General features: G+C 46.6%; 1 protein-coding gene across 2 annotated transcripts in view; it reads right to left on the reverse strand.

Annotated features, from left to right (window-relative positions):
* Nucleotides 1–21,226, reverse strand: part of GPR153 (G protein-coupled receptor 153) — a 90,404-nt gene that overhangs the window by 31,413 nt on the left and 37,765 nt on the right. For both annotated transcript variants that reach the window (XM_040326532.1, XM_040326533.1), the window contains exons 2-3: nt 12,177–12,681; nt 6,871–7,300 (exon numbers count right to left, since the gene is read on the reverse strand). In XM_040326532.1, the coding sequence (XP_040182466.1) occupies nt 6,871–7,300; nt 12,177–12,553 (807 nt within the window). In that variant the 5' untranslated portion in view covers nt 12,554–12,681. The remainder of the gene's footprint in view (nt 1–6,870; nt 7,301–12,176; nt 12,682–21,226) is intronic.

The raw sequence follows: 21,226 nt of genomic DNA on the forward strand, positions 1-21,226 counted from the left end.
AACACCGCACATCACCGTGAAACATGACCAATCTCTATACGCTTATTGCGATTTTTTTATTTTTATTTTAAATATGTAGAAGAATACATATCGGACTAAACTGAGAGAGTTTTTTTTTAAAACTTGGGATATTTATTATAACAAAAAGTAAAAAATATTGTGTTTTTTTTTTTTTTTTTTTAATTTTTGCTATATTTTTGTTTATAGCGCGAAAAATAAAAACCGCAGAGGTGATCAAATACCACCAAAAGAAAGCTCTATTTGTGGGGAAAAAAAAGGACGTCAATTTTGTTTGGGAGCCACGTCGCACGACCGCGTAATTGTCTGTTAAAGCGACGCAGTGCCGAAAGCTGAAATTTCGCCTGGGCGTGAAGGGGGTATATGTGCCCAGTAAGCAAGTGGTTAATAATAATAATAATAAAGACGCACACAGAACCAGACTGCTCCTTAGGAGAATCTTATAATGACGGCAGAAGAGATGCGATTCTGCAGAGAGTGAAAATAGGTTAATTACATTCCTAGTTGGCATCTGTAAAAAGTGTTTTCTGGCACGAGATCGCCGTCATCTCTCCTCGGATCAAAGGCACCAAAAGTAAAGTCTGTCTACAACACGTCTGTCTGTCTCTGTCTGTCTGTCTCTGTCTGTCTCTGTCGGTCTCTGTCGGTCTCTGTCGGTCTCTGTCGGTCTCTGTCGGTCTCTGTCGGTCTCTGTCTGTCTCTGAATGTCTCTGTCTGTCTGTCTCTGTCTGTCTCTGTCGGTCTCTGTCTGTCTCTGTCTGTCTGTCTGTCTCTGTCTGTCTCTGTCTGTCTGTGTCTGTCTGTCTGTCTCTGTCTGTCTGTCTGTCTGTCTGTCTGTGTTTGTCTGTCTACTGTGGTGTCGCTTGACTTGCTCGGATGGAATTGCGATCCCCGGGCCTCCAGCAAACACGCAGGGGGGAATATACGTTCCTCTGTCTCCTGCCCTCTGCAGCTCAAGGAGATCCACACCCAATGTGGCAGAGAGGTGGATGGGCATCTGATCTGCAGCTAGGGTCGCCACCTTTGTATTCAAGTCAAACCCGAACACAGCAATTTTTTTTAATAGTATAAAGTACTATACGTATATTTTGCCATTAAAGGGGTTGTAAAGGAAAATTGGTTTATTTTTTAGAAATAACAAACATGTTATACTTTCCTCCACTGTGCAGCTCGTTTTGCACAGTGTGGCCCCCGATCCACGTCTTCTGGGGTCCCTCGGCGGCTGTTCCTGGTTCTCGCCGCAAGAACTCCGCGCATTCATGCGAGAGAGCTTGCATTTAGTGGAGTCATTGCGGGCGCGGCTCCTCTGATACAGCGAGCGACCATAGCCGCCGACTGTATCACTGGGCCCCGCCCCCCCGGCACACCACGTCATTGGCTGTGATTGACAGCAGCGGCAGCCAATGGCTGCGCTGCTTCAATCGACCAATGAGTGAGCTGTGAAGCCAGCCAACATGACAGCGCATTCACGGCACGGGACTTTCGCGGGATCAGGTAAGTAAATGGGGGGAGGGGGGCTGGGGAGGCCGGTATTGTCGAAGTTTTTTCACCTTAATGCATTAAGGTGAAAAACTTTTACGTTTACAACCCCTTTAAATAACATTTCTAATATGAAGTTTTTCACAAGAGTCCCCTTTTACATCTGAATCCGCAGAGTTTACCCTTTTTACATCTGAATCCACAGAGTTTGCCCTTTTTACATCTGAATCTGCAGAGTTTGCCCTTTTTACATCTGAATCCGCAGAGTTTGCCCTTTTACATCTGAATCCGCAGAGTTTGCCCTTTTTACATCTGAATCCGCGTAAGGGAGAACTCTGGGAACTTTAACATAAGGGATGCTCTGGAAACCCTGATGTAACGGGGAACACTGAGTACTCTGATGCATGGAGAAGACTCTGATGTAAGGGGGAACACTGTGGCCTCTGGTGTAAAGCTCTTTCTCTCTGTCTCTCTCTCTCTCTCTCTGTCTCTCGCGCTCTCTCTGTCTCTCGCGCTCTCTCTCTCTCTCTCTCTCTTTTTGCTATCTTTCTCTTTTTTCTCTCGTGCTCTTCCTTTTTTCTCCTATTCTCTCTCTCTCTCTCTCTCTCTCTCTCTCTCTCTCTCTCTCTCTCTCTCCCTCCTTTTCTCTCTCTCTCTCCTTTTCTCTCTCTCTCTCTCTCTCTCCCTCTCCTTCTCTCTCTCCTTCTCTCTCTCTCCCTCTCCTTTTCTCTCTCTCTCTCCTTTTCTCTCTCTCTCTCTCTCTCTCCTTCTCTCCTCTCTTTCTCTCTCTCTCTCTCTCTCCTCTTCTTTCTCTCTCTCTCTTTTTGCTATCTTTCTCTTTTTTCTCTCGTGCTCTTCCTTTTTTCTCCTATTCTCTCTTTTCTCTCTCTCTCTCTCTCTCTCTCTCTCTCTCTCTCTCTCTCTCTCTCTCTCTCTCTCTCTCTCTCTCTCTCTCTCTCTCTCTCTCTCTCTCTCTCTCTCTCTCTTTTTGCTATCTTTCTCTTTTTTTCTCTCGTGCTCTTCCTTTTTTCTCCTATTCTCTCTTCTCTCTCTCTCTCTCTCTCTCTCTCTCTCTCTCTCTCTCTCTCTCTCTCTCTCTCTCTCTCTCTCTCTCTCTCTCTCTTTTTTCTCCCCTCTATTTCCCTCTCTCCCCTCTCCCCTCTATTTCCCTCTCTCCCTTCTCCCCTCTCTCTCTCTATCTCTCCCCACCTTTTGCTCTCTCTCTCTCTCTCTCTCTCTCTCTCTCTCTCTCTCTCCTTCTCTCTCTCTCTCTCTCTCTCTCTCTCTCTCTCTCTCTCTCTCTCTCTCTCTCTCTCTCTCCTTCTCTCTCTCTCTCTCTCTCTCTCTCTCTCTCTCTCTCTCTCTCTCTCCTTCTCTCTCTCTCTCTCTCTCTCTCTCTCTCTCCTTCTCTCTCTCTCTCTCTCTCTCTCTCTCTCTCTCTCTCTCTCTCTCTCTCTCTCTCTCTCTGTCTTTCTATCCCCATCTCTCCATCTGTCTTCCTTGATCTATCTCTGTCTCTCGCTTTCTATCTTTGTCTATATAATTTTCCTCTCTCATATGTTCTTTTTTATCTTTTCTTTTTTACTATTCATATTCCAGTGGAAATTAGTGGAAAAACTGGATGAATTAAACATGACTCCCATTTCATAGGAAGTTGGAGCGAGTCCAGCAATATATATTCATTGTTCTTTCCCCCGTGGGTGGAAGTTTGTGCGATCTTTGCCAGAAAAGCTTTTATGTCCTCTTCGAAATGAAAGTAATGTTGATTTTAATGTGGCCGCTCATTTTACTGCTCTGCGATTCTCATATCATGTCTGTCTGGAGTCTCTACAGGGGACAAGAACCTGCCGTGAGAAAGATGGAGGCCGCTATTCTCGTAAAAGCATGAGGGTGAAATGATGGCCTCTCCTGTGATTGGCTGGCAGAGAAAATTGCATGAAAAGGGAATATATAGAAAAAATAGGTATTTGTGGAATGCGAGAAAATTAATTCTAACCCATATATACAAAAATATATATATATTTTTTATTATTTATTTCTTAGAAATTCACAGGTTCTCGTTAAAATGAAAAAAGCTGATTGCAACATTCTTATAATACAGTATACATCATATAATTGTATACAATTCTCATAATTTTAACCAGGGCTCGACAAACCCGGCGGCGCCAGGTCGCAATTGCGACTAGAATTAGCGACCTGGCTCCTGGGGCGGCACAACTGGGGTAACCTGTCTCTGTGCGCAACACCCCCCCCCCCCCCTCCGCAATCGCGCCGGCCAGTAATTGAGGCCACGACTTTGCGGCCTTCTGCAGGCCTATGCTTCTTTCTGGAACCTGGCGCCCTCTTGTGGTGACCGTTGGTATTACAAGACAACCAGCAAGGCTAATGGAGCTTCCCTGCCTGTTTTCATTGCCCAACAATTTTCTTCTCTTCTAACCCCCCAAACATTATATGTATATTTTTTATTCTAACACCCTCGAGAATAAAATGGCGGTTGTTGCAATACTTTCTGTCACACCGTATTTGCACAGCGGTCTTACAAGCACATTTTTGGGGGAAAATATATATTTTTTTATTAAAAAGTAAGACAACAGTAAAGTTAGCCCAAATTTTTTTTTTATATTATGAAAGATAATGTTACGCCGAGTAAATTGATGCCCAACATGTCACGCTTCAAAATTGCGTCCGCTCGTGGAATGGCGACAAACTTTTACCCTTTAAAATCTCCATAGGCGACTTTAAAAAACATTCTACAGGTTGCATGTTTTGAGTTACAGAGGAGGTCTAGGGCTAGAATTATTGCTCTCGCTCTACCGATCGCGGCGATACCTCACATGTGTGGTTTAAACACTGCTTTCATATGCGGGTGCTACTCGCGTATGCGTTTTGCGCGCAAGCTCGGCGGGACGGGGCACGTTCCTGGCTCCTAACTTTTTTTAGCTGGCTCCTAGATTCCAAGCAAATTTGTCAAACCCTGATTTTAACTATGTATGCATCCTTGAAAAAGTAGAAAGAACATGCGTTGGATAGAAAACCGCGTATGCAAGATTATTCGTGATGTAAACTTGTCAAGAATGGTTGGGGATCGTGGAACACTACATGATAGAACCAACCGGGAACATACAGAATGTAAGGGGGGAACATACAGAATGTAAGGGGTAAAGAAGAAGAATGCCCCATTAAATCCAACTAGAGCTCACCACCAGGTCAACGTATTATCGATCGATCGATCCTAGGGTGCTCACAACCTGAACCATACATATACAATAAACATACAGACTAAGGGAATTCCACAAGGAGGACCAGGTGGTTTGGCTCAACAATTTACTTATAGATGTGCAAAAATATAATACTATAAAAACAACCCTTCCACCCCTCACCAAACCAAAAATGACAGCATGGTCATAGTAAGCACCGGGCAGCAGCTGCTTCTCGTTCACACACATCAACCAATGCAGTCCATAGGCAATCACATACAATAGAAGGGATAACATCAAAATCAATCAAAGCCATAGGACTTCTCCATCCCCTCCCCCCCCTCCCAGGGGCCTCAACCCGGGCCAAGTACGACCAATGGGAGTTAAACAAGGACAACCTAGTTTCAATAGAGGTGCAACCCTTTGGAGGCACAGCCTGCGTCACTTATTCACCTTATTCACCTAACTCTCCACTGACGCCTTAAGCCCCCATTCACACCTAGGCGTTTTGTCGCCTGTAGTGTGACGCCGCAGCAGCCCCGAGACGCTGGAGGGATGAAAACACATTGCCCTCTATGGAGATGGTTCACATCTCCACGCCGAACGCCGTACGCCTGCCGCCTGAAAAAAAGTCCCGGACCTTTTTTTCAGGCGGCTTTCGGCATAGGAGATGTGAACCATCTCCATAGAGGGGGTGAGGCTGCATTCACAATCGCGCAAATCGCGGTACAAAATGCCGCAATTTGTCGCCTAGGTGTGAATGCAGCCTAAGAGTTCCCTTCACTGGAGCCAAGGTGTGACCGGAGGGCCCGTGGAACCCAGAATCCCTTGGAGAGGTTGGGATGCCCTTGGTTCAGCTCCCCATGCTCCTCTTATGTCTAGGTCACCCTACGCCATCCTGGCACAGGGTGACTGTCAAAATATGTCTTGCATTACTTAAAATGGGACAGTAATATTTATCCCACAATATCTCCCAGGATTTATGTAAAGACTATTCTTGGTTTGTTTGATTCTGAACTCAACATGTTAGTTGAGAGAGCTGATCACATTGGCCTCTGTACAATGTAGGAGACGGGCCGACTCCTGCTGGAGCTCCTGCTTAGACATGTGCATACTGGAATATTTCGTTTCGTTTTTTCGTTTTCGTTTGGAAAATACATTTATTTAGTTACTCCCGAAAATCGTTTTGATTTATTTCGTTTTTCGTTGGGGAATAGCTTTCATCCGAAAATCCAATAATACTTGGTTTCTGTCGAATGGTCAAAAGAATATTCGACAGAACGTCGAATGTTTGTAGTTTCCATCGATTGTTCAAACGAATATTCGACGGAACGTCGAATCTTGACGTTGAATCGTACATTTCCATTCGAATATTCTGCCTACAAGAATTCTAATGTTGTATGACTAGTAATAATGTCGAATCTATTCTCTATAATGTCGAATCTATTTTCTCATAAATCGAAATCTATTCTTTGTAATGTCGAATCTATTATTTCTATAGTGTTGAATCTTTTCTCTATAATGTCGGATCTTTTCCCTATAATTTCGAATCTCTCTATATCGAATTTTTACCGCAACGAAAACGAAAATAAAGCATTTTTTATGTCGGATCTTTCGGTTTTCGTTTCTTGCACTTTCGTTATCGTTTGTTAAAACGATAACGAAAAAAACAGATTTTCGGACGAAAATGCATTCTAACGAAAACGAATGCACATGTCTACTCCTGCTATTGTGAGAAGGTGTCCTGTGTTTATACTTATGATAATGCATCATCTACTGTGTGAAGCTCGGTGACAACAAGTCTGACCTGTAGTGAAATCCTAACTAGCAGGACTAGAGCGGGGGTAGGGACTTGTGCTTTAGCTCCAAAACCAGCAAACCATGACGCCCCGTTACACGGTCAACTGCCTGACTTCTTGATAACTTGGTGTTTTTCAGCTCCTGAATGCGAACAGCGGCCTAATATCACTTAAGAATGTTCAAATTCCACGCAATGGATGTTTGGAAGGAACCGCCACGGTCAGCACTCCGGGGTTCTAGAGCTTTAAGAGTCATCCTAAATGTAAGTCAATTTTGTTTCTAAGACTGACAATTCAGATTCTTGCATAAGCCCGCTCATGACTGGTTCTCTTTTACGTGTTGATACATTGTGTACATTCTGAAGGAGGCTACTTACCAAGATGGGGAACCCCATTAGAAAGTCGTATATAAACACAATCCCAGATATCAAATAGGTAATTTGAAGAGAAGTCTTAATGGGCTCCGAGCCGTCTATGGAGGACCTCCTCTTCCCATGAGCGTCCTCCACCACAATGGTGGGCACGTTGAATTTGTTCTTGTCTGCGTTCTGCCCGGTGTGCATAGAAAACGTCTGAAAAAGTGAGATGCCGATACAGACCACTCCGACCACCACGCTGCCGCTGATCAGCAGGAGGAAACACAGGCCAAAGCCCAGTCCGATCTCCGTCACGATGAAGCGGCAGTCCCCGGCGTAGAACCTCTGGGTGGGATTGTGCCATCCAACAGCGGGTAAAGTGGAGAGAATGAACGATACCATCCATATGCCCATGACGGTGTGCACGGCTTGCTTCTTTGTATTGCTTAACCTGGAAACACGACAAGAATTAAAGGGACACGTTACTCTCTTTTTTCTTTTTATTAACTTCTTCTTTTATTAAGAAAAAAAAAAAAACTCCCCTCTGGGGGATCTCTGTACCAGGGCCGTCTTAACAGCATCATGGGCCCCTGGGCAACGTAATGCACTGGGACCCCTACTAGCCTCCTCTAATTTTACGTTCCTACTCTTAAGAATTAAAGTATAAATAATTGACGGAAGTAAACATAGATTTTATTAAAAGTAGTAATAAATGTATTTAAAACAATATGAAAATAGGCCATAAATCAAAGAGTAATCAACAAAAAGGGCACAGTACAAGAGGGGTCAGGAGGGCACAGTACAGGTTCCAAGATGCTGCCCAGGACACAGCCATCCCGGGACAGCTTAGTAAAAAGCGTGACTGTCCCAGAAAACCCTGGACAGTTGGCAAGTATGAGCTAATGAAATATTATCATGGGGCCCTCATGCACCTTGGGCCCCTGGGGACTGCCCAGATGTGCCCATGCATTAAGGCTGCCCTGCTCTGTACATTGCAGGAATTCTAACAAACGTTGTAGCAGATACCTACCTATTTCTGTTCTGAAGAAAAACCTGTTTGTTTCACCAAGTCCTCTAGAGAGGGAGTCAGCAAGCCGTCAATCCCGATCTGCCAGTCAACCGCGGGCAGCCGATAGGTGAATCGAGAACACAGCCCTGCATTGCCGATCCTTCCCCACTCAGCATCTGCCCCCCAGCACTGTAGGACATTTCACAGTACTGGATGGAGGGCGCGAGCTGCCAGAGTTAACTTTTCACATTAACCAGCAGGTGATTGGTTGCTAGGAAGCTGGGCGGTCCTAGCAACCAATTACCAATTTGTAATGTAAAAGGTTAACTATAGTCAATGTTTTGCGGGGGGGGGGGCACAGGATACTACAGAGGAGTGATGTGATATGAAGGGGACAGAGGGGAAGTGGACACTACAGTTAAGGGGAGGGGTGATGTGAAGGGGGGGGGCAGGCAGAGGACACTATAGTGTGTGTGGGGGGAGGGTGATATGAAGGGGGCAGAGGACATTGCTTTAGGGGGGGAATGGACACTGCTATGGGGGGGCAGAGGACACTACATTGGGGGATATAAGGGGGGCAGAGGACACTACATTGGGGGATTTAAGGGGGTGGGCAGAGGACACTACATTGGGGGATATAAGGGGGGCAGAGGACACTATGGGGGTTATGTGAAGTGGGACAGGGGCAGGCAGAGGACACTACAGTGTGTGGGGGGTGGGGGTGATGTGAAGGGGGGAATAGGACACACCTATGGGGGAGGCAGAGGACACTACATTGGGGTTGTAAAGGGGGCAGAGGACTTTATGGGGGTGATGTGAAGGGGGACAAAGGCAGGCAGAGGACACTACAGTGGGGGGGGGGGGGTGATGTGAAGGGGCAGAAGACACTGCTATAGGGGGGCATGGGACACTGCTATGGGGGGGGGGCAGAGGACACTACATTGGGGGATGTAAAGGAGGGCAGAGGACACTACAGGGGTGATGTAAAGGGGAGCACAGGACACTGATTTAGGGGGGCTGTTAAGTAGATATCAACCTCTGAAAGGTTACCTACACCTGCTTTAGCGACCTATTCCTGAATGGGAGGGTCTGGTTCGTTGGAGATGGAGATTATCTTATCAAAAATGTAATTCCCATTGCAGGGGGTGCCTAAAATCTAACTTTATTCTAAAAAAAATAAAAATTCCTCCAGGTTGCCATATTGCACCGAATGCTTCTAACATTTTTATAAAATGTACAGCGAGTTCAGACTACAATGGAAAGGTAATTTTTAATATGATTAAATAAGAATTTCAGGTGATATTAATACATAGTGACATTCTTCTAGCTTGGCTCCATGTCATTCTGAATACCATACTTGTGGGATCCCCCTAGAAGCTGGAGATTACTTTGGCAGGCACCATTACTACACTACAACTCCAGTCATCTCCATTGGCTCTCAGGTTCCATGCTGAGTGGCTGCCCTGCTGCATTGGGAACACTGGAGGTCGGCCACTCAGCACCAGGACCATTAGGGCCCCAGTGCAAGAAACCATGAAGGGCCCCCCTGACCTCTGACCAGGGCTCTTCCCTCTAGGCCTGTGGCACTTTACTCCCATCGCAAGGCCCTTTATTACAGTCTAACAGCTGGACACTTTCACATGTTCTGCAGTGGGCCCCCTTCCTGCTTTCTTGCCTCCCTCCTCGTGGTGACGGAACGCCAGGGCCCAATCGGGCAGTGGACAGTGTCAGGGCAATGGACAGTGCCAGTAGAGCAGTGGGCGGAGCCAATTGGGCAGTGGAGGGTGCCAGTAGGGCAGTGGGTGTCGCCAGTAGAGCAGTGGAGGGAGTCAGTATTGAAGTGAACGGAGCCAATAGAGCAGTGGATGTGACAGTAAGTCAGTGGATGGTACCAGTAGGGCAGTGGACAGAGCCAGTAGGACAGTGAATGTGGCAGTAAGGCAGTGGATGGTATCAGTAGGGCAATGGACAGTGCTAGTAGGGCAGTGGGCGGAGCCACTAGGGCAGTGGACAGTGCCAGTAGAGAAGTGGGTGGAGCCTGTAGAGCAGTGGACAGAGCCATTAGGGCAGTGGATGGTGTCGGTATTTTTTTTTTTATTACAATTTAATTTTTACAATATTTTTTTCGCAAGCCCCTACCTACAAAGGCACGGTGAGATAAGGAGCCTACGGACAAAGGAACAGTCTTATTATAACAAGACACGCAGACCTGGTAAAGCAGCTTTATTAGGAAATATTGTCTTTTCTTCATTGACAAACTTTCCACTCTGCACCTTCAGTTTCCATGTAAAGGAATATAATATTCTCTCCATCTTCTGCCCTTTTCATCTCTCTCCCTAAACTTCTATCTCCCTCCATATAATAATATAAGCCTATATCCAGGCGTGATATATCTCCCGCCACGTTCAAGGAGAGAACCACCCAGGCGCCGAGCCATGAATTCATTGTAGATCTGAAGGTCATTGCAGGAACCTCGCTTTCTAGGTCAGCGAAGCTCATACATAAACATGGCAAGCCGCTATAAATGGGGAATTTTATTATCGCATCCATTCTTAGCGTGACGGCGAGATCCATTAATGCGCGCTTTGTTGTAATAGGTTTCACCTTAACCACTTTATTTTTAACTTTTTTTTTTCTTCTTGCAAGCTGAAAGAATTGATTGGGAAATTGTATATTTTCTTTTCTTTGCCTTTTTTTTTTTTTTTCTTTTTTTTTTTTTTTTTTGCTGGCTTTGGATTTCTGACGTCGCTTTGCTAATCTAGAGTTTCCACATTCCCAGAAGAGAAAATAATAATGTCCAATAATCACCCGGCACTGCTCTGCCCGGGCACCGTCCCTGTGTAATTACTGCCTAATGCGGTCCTGGAAGCGGAGAGCCGCTTTGTGGAGATCGATACGTATTTATTATTACTGCACCTCCAGTATTGATTTATGTGTTTATTCGCTATTTTTATTTTTTTTTATGCAAGTCAGAAAATGGAAGATATCAGGCTGGAGCTTTGCCTAAGGACTGGCCAGTTTCTAAAGGGAATGTGCAGTCCAAGTGTTTTCAGGGCCGTCTTTAAGGCAGGGCAAAAGGGGAAGCTGCCCTGGGCCCTGTCATTGTTGTGGGGCCCAAAGCAGCCGCCTCATACTTGCCAACTATCCCAGTTTAAATTCCCTTGTCCCTTGTCTGAGAAAAAAAGCCCTAGCTATAAGAGTACCAGTACCAGACGTTCTACTCTAATAAAGTAGAAACGACTAATGGCTAATGAAGGGGGGGAGGCTTGGGTGGCCATTAGGGGTGCAACGGATCACAGCTGATCCGTGATCCGAACGGGTCACCCCCTTCGGATCGTAACACACTGTGATCCGCGGATTGCCGCGGCTCCGGAGCTAGGCTGAAGCCGCGGCCTTTCCTAATGTTATGGCCGCGGCTCCGGAGCTAGGCCGAAGCCGCAGCCTTTCCTAACGTTATGGCCGCGGCTTCGGCCTACCTCCGGAGCCGAGGCCATAACGCTAGGAAAGGCCGCGGCTTCGGCCTAGCTCCGGAGCCGCAGGAATAACATTAGGAAAGGCTGCGGCTTCGGCCTAGCTCCGGAGCCGCGGCCATCTTGGTACACCCGGCGGCGGCCCTTCTCTGTTTACACCCACAGAGGAGGAGCCCGCACTCGTGGGACACACGCTGGGAGTGTCTACTGCCCGAGGGGGGGGTCTCTTGCCCTGAGAGGAGGGGGGTTGGTGTCTACTGCCCTGAGAGGAGGGGGGGTCATCTCTTGCCCTGAGAGGAGGGGGGGTCGTCTCTCCTACTGAGAGGAGGGGGGGTCTCTCCTACTGAGAGGAGGGGGGGTCTCTTGTACTGAGAGGAGGGGGGGTGTCTCTGTACTGAGAGGAGGGGGGATGTCTGCACCGAGGGGGTACTATAGTTGGTGGGGGGGTGAACAGTGGGGGGGGGGGAGATGTGTATATTACAGTGGGGGGGGAGATGTGTATATTACAGTGGGGGGGGGGGGGGATGTGTATATTACAGTGGGGGAGAATTATTTTTTTGCCGATCCGAAAAATGATCCGATCCTTGACTCCTGATCCGAGGAACGATCCGAACCATGAGTTTTTTGATCCGTTGCACCCCTAGTGGCCATCTGGGTTGGCTGGCCGGGAGGGGGGGGGCAGGTTTGTCTGGCCGGCATGGGAGAGACCTGTCAAAGTGGGCCAGTCTGGATGAAGTTCAGGGCCAAATTTTTGTCCCAGCCCAGCCCTGCCAAACTCTGTGCTAGCCAGCTTCTTCTGTCCTCACCATAAGGATGCCCAATCTAAAAATGAATAAAATAAGTCCTACCTGTAGTTCACTGGCCAGCGTACCATCCACATGCGATGATAGGACAAGGAGGTGACGGAAAAGCAGGTGACGAGGCTCAGAGTGTAGAAGGTGGAAACAAACACTTTGCAGACCCCTTCGTTCCACTCATAATCGGAGTGTTGCTTCCTCAGCTGGACCACCGAGTACATGGTGATTGGTATGGCCACATTAAGGATATGAGTTCCGGCCAGGGTGCAGATTAAAAACTCCAAAGGCTTCCATTTCTTCTGTTTGGCACTTATGCTAAGAATCCCCCAGGCATTGGCTAGAAGTGAGATCCCTGAACAAATCAGCCAGGCTACCGCGTTGTTGTGCAGTCTCTGCTCATCATTCATGGTGGAGGGTGAAGGCACCATTAGGAGAAGAGCTTTGCGGTTCAGATAATAAAAAAAACAACCGTGACTGCAAATGCATCTTCTGGTAACTTTAGGCTAGTCGTGATATGTTTCGGAAAATGGGAGTACTTCCATTGTGACTGGATATCCTGCAAGATAAGAATAAACAAAAAATAAATAAAAACTATGAATTTCGTTACTGTTGGTAAAATTACCACAACATTTATTATAATCGTAACCCTTTCACCAGATCATAAGTGCTGAGAATACAATCGATGACCTAAGGAGAGCCAATGGAAAAAATGGGGAGGGTCTGTATAATCTTATCTGTCCAACCATATTGTGTATTGTCCCTCTAGCATAGGTGTGCGCAGCCTGTTGCATTAGGGTGTGCACACCAAAGCTCAAACACACATGCGTGTGTAATATACCATATATGGCAGTGGGCAAGTCAGCAGGGCAGAGATCAGTGTCAGTAGTTTATCTTTATTTGTATTATTATTTTTTACAATTTTATTTTTATTATTATTATTTTTTAATATTATAATTTTTTTTAGGAGCCCTGTTTGGGGGCTTTGGTGAAATATCAGTGGTCTAAACAGACCCCTGATTTCTAACTTTTGAGACAGAGTAAGAGACTTGAGGACAGAGATTCCCCAGTCCCTTTCTCTGCAGCCAGGCAGCAGGGGGAATCTGCATAGTACAGGGTGATTAGGGTGTGCCCAGGCACACCTTACACCCTATGTGCGCACGCCTATGCCCTCTAGTGATATAAAGATCTATATAGAGGAATCAGGACCCCCTTCCTCCTGCTGGTGACCCCTCTTTGTGTTGAATGGAGGTGTCCATCTGTGCTGAATGGGGGGTCTGTACTGAATGGGGGGTATTTGCCGAAGGGGGGGGTCCATCTGTGCTGAATGGGGGGTCTGTACTGAATGGGGGGTATTTGCTGAAGGGGGGGGGTCCATCTGTGCTGAATGGGGGGTCTGTACTGGAGGGGGGGTCCATCTGTGCTGAAAGGGGGGTCTGGGCTTAAAGGGGGTCCATCTGTGCTGAAGGGGGGGTCTGTGCTGAATTGAGGGGTCTGTGCTGAAGGGGGGTCCATCTGTGCTGAATTGAGCGGTCTGTGCAGAATGGGGGGGGGGTCTGTGAGTGAGTGAGTGAGTGAGTAACTTGTATAGCGCAACAAATGCGAACTTAATCGCCTCAAGGCGCTTTGCCTCCAGTGTCGTCCTGATCCATTAGAAGAGGTGAGTCTTTAGTTTTTTCCTAAAAGCCCGATGGTTTTCTTCCAAGCGGATGGTCGTGGGTAGAGCGTTCCAGAGCCGAGGTCCTTGGACTGCAAATCTACGTTCTCCCTTAGATTTGTAGCGTGATTTAGGGATTTGGAGAAGGTTTTGGTTGGTTGACCGGAGCACGCGCTTGGTGACGTAAGGTTTTATTTTTATTTGTGCTGAAGGGGGGTCCATCTGTGCTCACTGGAGGGGTCTTTGCTGAAGGGGGGTTCATCTGTGCTGAAGGGGGGGTCTGTATATTCTCTAGGCTATATTTATATGGGCATGGAGTGAAGCTGAATTATCTCAAGAGCCAGTGCCGGCCCAAGACATTGTGCTGCCTGGGACCAAGAATGAAATGCTGCCCCTCCCCCCCAAAAAAAATCACGTCATGGCTCTATACATGTATAAAGAGGACCTGTCATGGCTCTATTCATGTGATAAAGACAAAATTGCTTAAGGAAAGCAACCAATGGTTGGATTTTATAGGCAACACAGACAGGAATAGCAAAAAATATATAATTTTATTACAAAGTAGTTACATAAAACAACATTAAAAAGAAAACCATACAAGATGTCAGGTATGTATGCTGCCTATAAATGTCCCCCGTGCATCTAAGCGTTTCGCCATGAGGCTTCTTCAGGACAGACAAGAGAGGAAAATAGTCAAAGTCATCCGAACCACATAGGCATAGATATATCCTGTACACAGGCTGTCTCCCGGGGGCAAACGCTGCTATGCAATCTGCCATAATGAGTAATTACATTGTACCGGGGACACGCACTGGGACGGGGCGGTATTAGGATCATAAGAATTTGTGGGTAGAGTAGGAGGGAGCGGCAATGCAGAGGGCTGGAGAGGCGGAGTTCCGATCGGAGACGAGAGCTAGGGGGAACAGATTCCGACGGGCAACCATTCTCGGCACAACAGGTTCCTCAGAGGGAGCGGCGCCTGCCTTTCTCACTCGCAGACTCCTCCCCTCCGGCTGTGAGTGTCCTCAAAGGCAGCGGAGTGGGCTGTCTGGCGGGCGGCAGAATGCTGCCCCCCTAAAAGTGCTGCCTGGTACCCATGGTACCACTCCGTCCCATCATAGGGCCGGCCCTGTCAAGAGCTATTTCACACTGCCCAGCTGGCCGCGTTATCGGTAAAAAGCGGCGCTTTACCATCGTTTTAGCTGTGCTATTCGTCCGCTAGCGGGGCGCTTTTAACCCCCACTAGCGTTTGAAGAAAGTGTTAAATGCGACTGCGTATCGCCGCTGCTGAAGCATTTCAGCGGACGCCCATGCATTTCACAATCATCTGAATTTGAATTCCAAATCTCTGTCAATGCAAAAATAGTCGCGTATCTTTGAATCAGAAAAAAAATAGTCGCGTGTCTTTGAATCAGAAAAAAAATAGTCGCGTGTCTTTTGGTTCAACTGTATTCGCTGTTTGCCTGGTGTTCAGCTTTCAGTAGTTCACCGGGGGTATCAAACCCCCTTACTAGACCACAATTCCATACACTTATTTTCCCCAGCTCCGTTAATCTTCTTGTGGAAACATTTTTTTTTGACAGGAAGCCAAAAAGCCTTTGAGCAGCGGCAGCAGCCGAACACCTTTCCTTCAAAGTACAAAATGTAATAGAAAACGATGATTCACCAAAGTGTGGGCTTTTTTAATACAACAGACAAGAACAAGCCAAGCGCGGCGATACTTATGTCAAGTGACCTTTTACATCTTAATAATCGCGCTCCGCCATCGCGCTAATCTCCACTCCATGCATAATCTTTTAAACACCTTGTTTAAATGGAAAATGCTGTCTATTTATAAAACTGCGATTTTTCCTTGTTATTTTATACTCAGCCGGGGGAAATACAAGACCGGAATGCAAAGCTTCGCTGTTCACTTCTATATGGATGAAGGACGATCCCTCCTCCTCCCACCTACACAAGGGTCTCGGTCAGCTTATTAAAAGTTAGAACTTTGGCCTCCCATTAAAATAAAAATACAGCACCTAATTATAAATGCATCTGCCCAATTTTCTCTTGGGCCCCTCTGAGAAGTTCAACAAAAATATGGATGGATTCTGCCAGTGAAGTCCACATAATGGAGCTTCCTGTAATGGGGTGGCAACGTTGCTGCACCGCTCCTGAATTCAGAGCAGAGTTGCCACTCTTGTGTAGGCTGTGCCTGATTGTAATACATGAAACAATGTTGAAGGGGGTGTGACTATTAGCGTTGTCACTGCAAAATCACAAGCCTATACAGGGCCGCCATCAGGGGGGTACAGCCAGTACACCTGTAAGGGGCCCGGAGGTCCCCAGGGCCCCAGATGGCAACCCTCTCCTTTTTTATTTATTTTTTATAAAAAAAAAAATATTTTTTAATTTTTTATTAAAGGGACACATTTATTTTTTTTATTTTTATTTTTTAGAGGTCCGGAGGTCCCCAGGAGCCTGGAGATCCAAAATGGTGTCAAAAGTGTCCGATGCGTCCGCCATAATGTCGCAGTCACAATAAAAATCGCTGATTGCCGCCTTTACTAGTAAAAAAAAAAAAAATATTAATAAAAATGTCATAAATCTATCCCTTATTTTGTAGACGCTATAAATTTTGCGCAAACCAATCAATACACGCTTTATTGCGATTTTCTATTACCAGAAATATGTAGAAAAATACGTATCGGCCTAAACTGAGGAAAAATATATTTTTTGGGGGATATTTATTATGGCAAAAAGTAAAAAATATAGAATTTTTTTCAAAATTGTCGCTCTATTTTTGTTTATAGCGCAAAAAATAAAAACCACAGAGGTGATCAAATACCACCCAAAGAAATCTCTATTTGTGGGGAAAAAAGGACGCCAATTTTGTTTGGGAGCCACGTCGCACGACCGCGCAATTGTCAGTTAAAGCGACGCAGTGCCGAATCGCAAAAAGGGGCCGGGTCCTTTAGTCCGTCACACTCACCAAACGCTTAGTTTAGATTGCCCAGGCTTCTGTGTCTAGGTACATACCCTCAGACTCTTTACCTCGCCAACAAGTATTTTCTCTTTCCCTGGCCACTGCTTTAAGTACATGTTCCCAGGTCTCACCCCCCCCCCCCCATGCTGCTGCCGCCTTTTATCCAAAAAACGCCGTTCCCTGATGCTGTGCAGCTTCAAAGCCCATCTTTTCTAAAAAGGTCAACACTCATGGCAGCAACATGTCTATGCAAACCTATGATGTGCCCAGACTTTTCCCAAAAGACTTTTTCTACAACAAACTGTAGCTGCTGCTGTAAAATTTGCCATCCCTATTGACTTTATTTTTTCTTTCTTTTTTTTTTTTCTTTTTTTTTATAGTGTTTATATAACTTGGGAAAATGAAAAAACAGACTAATGCCCGGACATGCTCTAGTATTCCCTAATGAAACCACATGCGTTTGCGTTCATTATTTCACAGGAGTTGTTATTGGCACTGGCTGAAGATATTGGAAGCAGCAAATCTGGACTTGGAGTATCTCACAAAAGTAAGTACACCCCATCAGTCACATTTTTTTTAAACTCTTTTCTTCTATCTTTTTTCATGTGACAAAACAGAAGAAATTACACTTTGCTACAATGTAAAGTAGTGAGTGTACAGTAGGGTGACCGGACAGCCCCCAGTTTCAGGGGACAGTCCCCCGATTGAGGACACTGTCCCCGGACCAAGTCTGTCCCTGCTTTTGTCCCCAAATTAGATTTAATAGGGGGCAGGGGCAATTTCAGTAGGCTGTGCCTACTAGCTTAGGGCAATAATGTATCTTGGCCTAGGCCAGGGGTGCCCAACCTTTTGAAGAGCGAGGGCCACTTAAGCAACTTGGTAACCAATCGCGGGCCACAATCGGAGCGGACGGATGACAGGTCACGGCTACTCTATAGGCCCTCAGATCCGGCGGAAGGGGACAAATATTTTTCGGATTGAAGGTAGGCAGGCATAAAACGGACATCTGTCACTCTGTAGATGTGAATTGAGGGTCCCATGTGGTTGGGTTGATCATGTGAAAAGGGCCTAAGACTGCTTTCACACTGATGTGCTGCGGTTTACCCAGCTGTGTCTATCCCTCGGGTTAGCTGAACTTTGCCATAAACTCCGCCTGTGGCAAAAGCCGGCGCTGTAGAGGAAGCGTCGGCTTATGGGGCTCTGCTCCGCAGCCGCTTTCTTCCTCTACCACCAGCTTCATATCACAACACTGATGCTGTGGTATGGCGGGTCGGCAACCTGCGATCTTTGCATGCCAACCCACCTTTCCAGAGCAGGAGGTCGTGGGCCACAACAGAGGGCTCAGCGGGCCACATGTGGCCCCCGGGCCACTGGTTGGCCACCCCTGGCCTAGGCCGACAAGGCCCAGGGCGGCACTTTGCAGGGGGGCAGCAAAAAAAAGAGTCCCCGCCGGCTTGCACTACACTTTGAGTGTATCGCCAGTATTATAGGGCAAACTGGGCCGGGACGCAAAACGGTCTGGCGCCCCCATAAAGCGGCTGCACTGTTGCCGGTATGATAATACCGGCAGGGCCACCATGGGGGGGACAACATATGTAGGGGGCCCAGACGGCGTACCCTAACTAATGAGTTGTTGTGCGGGCAGCCAGCGTTCCCCCAACTCTGGTGGGGTGGGCGCCACTTCTAGTTTTGACTGTCCTATCATCACAGTGGACCTCAGAGACAGATGCCACGACGGGAGGCCGAAAATGTCTGGAAGAGAAAGTCAGCTGATGGGCGTGGGCCAGTAGAGTGAAGGGGGAGGAGCTCTGTACTGTGTGAGGAGACCCCATGCCGAGAAAGCCAAATGGGTAGTGAGAGAAATCTCTAAGGGAAGCCATTGCCCCCCTCCTGGAAAATCTTATGGCTGTGTGTTGAGTTATTTTGAGGGGACGGCAAATTTACACTGTTATACAAGCTGTATACTCACTACACAACATTGTAGATACAAAGTGTCATTTCTTCAGTGTTGTCACATGAAAAGATACAAGAAAAGATTTTCAAAAATGTGAGGGGTGTACTATTTTTTGTGAGATACTGTAGATGATTGAGTGGTTCATGTCTTCCTAGGAAGGAGGGTGTATCAGAAGATGGTAGGTAGGTAGGTAGGTAGGTAGGTAGAAGAGATGATGGAAGCAAGGAAGGATCCATTATATGTAAGGAGAAGGAATGGATTCATCAGATAATAGGATGTATCGGATGTAGAGAGAAGGGTTGATGTGATAAAGGAAGGGTCCATCCGATGTAGGTAGAAGGGATGATGGAACAAAGGAAGGATCCACCATATGCAGGAAGGAAGGACTGGATAAAGGAAGGATCCACCATATGCAGGAAGAAGAAAGAAGGAAGGACTGGATAAAGGCAGGATTCATCGGATGCAGTTATAATGGGATAAAGGAAGGATCTATGAGGTGTAAAGAGAAGGATTGAAGGGATAAAAGAAGGATGTATCAGATGTACGGAGAAGGGATGATGGGATAAGGGAAGTATCCATCAAATTTAGGGAGAAGGGATGATGGGTAAAAGCAGAGGTTTCCAGTCTTTATAAACAAAGGACCAGTTTATTGTCCTTCAGACTTTGAGGGGGCCAGACTGTGGCCAGTCAGAGTAGAAAATTCCCCGACATCAATGGGAGTAAACCATGCTAGATCATTGGTATCAGTGGGAGAAAGAGTGCCCCATCATTGGTATCAGTGGGAGAAATGGTGCCCCATTGTTGGTGTCGGTGAAAGGAAAATAGCCCATCATTGGTGTCATTGGAAGGAATAGTGCCCCATCATTGGTGTCAGTGGGAGGAACAGTGCCCCATCATTGGTGTCAGTGGAAGGAATCGTGCCCCATCTTTGTTGTAAGTGGAAGGAATCGTGCCCTGTATCTGTGGGCGAAATAGTGTCCTAAGGTTTGGATAAAGGGAAGCAAAGGGCTGCATCTGGCCCCTGGGCCACAGTTTGGAGACCACTGGGTTAAAGGAAGGATCCACCTGATCTGATGTAGAGAGAAGGGATGATGGGTTGAAGGAAGGATCCATCCGATGTAGAGAGAAGGGATGATGGGTTGAAGGATCCATCAGGTGTAGAGAGAAGGGATGATGGGTTGAAGGAAGGATCCATCTGATGTAGAGAGAAGGAATGATGGGTTAAAGGAAGGATCCATCGGATGTAGCGAGAAGGAATGATGGGTTAAAGGAAGGATCCATCGGATGTAGAGAGAAGGAATGATGGGTTAAAGGAAGGATCCATCGGATGTAGAGAGAAGGAATGATGGGTTGAAGGAAGGATCCAACGGATGTAGAGAGAAGGAATGATGGGTTGAAGGAAGGATCCATCCGATGTAGAGAGAAGGGATGATGGGTTGAAGGAAGAATCCATCCGATGTAGAGAGAAGAAATGATGGGTTGAAGGAAGAATCCATCCGATGTAGAGAGAAGGAATGATGGGTTGAAGGAAGGATCCATCGGATGTAGAGAGAAGGGACGATGGGTTAAAGGAAGGATCCATCGAATGTAGAGAGAAGGAATGATGGGTTAAAGGAAGGATCCATCGGATGTAGAGAGAAGGAATGATGGGTTGAAGGAAGGATCCAACGGATGTAGAGAGAAGGAATGATGGGTTGAAGGAAGGATCCATCCGATGTAGAGAGAAGAGATGATGGGTTGAAGGAAGGATCCATCCGATGTAGAGAGAAGGGATGATGGGTTGAAGGAAGGATCCTTTGGATGTAGAGAGAAGGGATGATGGGTTGAAGGAAGGATCCATCGGATGTAGAGAGAAGGAATAATGGGTTGAAGGAAGGATCCAACGGATGTAGAGAGAAGGAATGATGGGTTGAAGGAAGGATCCATCCGATGTAGAGAGAAGAGATGATGGGTTGAAGGAAGGATCCATCCGATGTAGAGAGAAGGGATGATGGGTTGAAGGAAGGATCCTTTGGATGTAGAGAGAAGGGATGATGGGTTGAAGGAAGGATCCATCGGATGTAGAGAGAAGGAATAATGGGTTAAAGTAAGGATCCATACGATGTAGAGAGAAGGGATGATGGGTTGAGGGAAGGATCCATCCGATGTAGAGAGAAGGGATGATGGGTTGAAGGAAGGATCCTTTGGATGTAGAGAGAAGGGATGATGGGTTGAAGGAAGGATCCATCCGATGTAGAGAGAAGGGATGATGGGTTAAAAGAAGGATTCAACAGGTGTAGGTGGAAGGCATAATGAGATAAAGGAAGAATGTATCAGATGTAGAGAGACGGGATGATGGGGAGATGTATCGAAAGTAGGAAGAATGGATGGTAGGATAAAGGAAGTATCAAATGTAGGGAGAAGGCATGATGGTAAAAAGGAAGGATGTCTCAGATGTGGGGAAAAGAAGGGATGGTGTATTAGATGTAGGGGTGTGGGGGTGAGGAGATATTATTTAGTTTTGGGTTTATTAGTGGGATGGGGCG

Source organism: Rana temporaria, chromosome 10 (assembly GCF_905171775.1).
Source record: "Rana temporaria chromosome 10, aRanTem1.1, whole genome shotgun sequence".
Taxonomy (NCBI): Eukaryota; Metazoa; Chordata; class Amphibia; order Anura; family Ranidae; genus Rana; species Rana temporaria.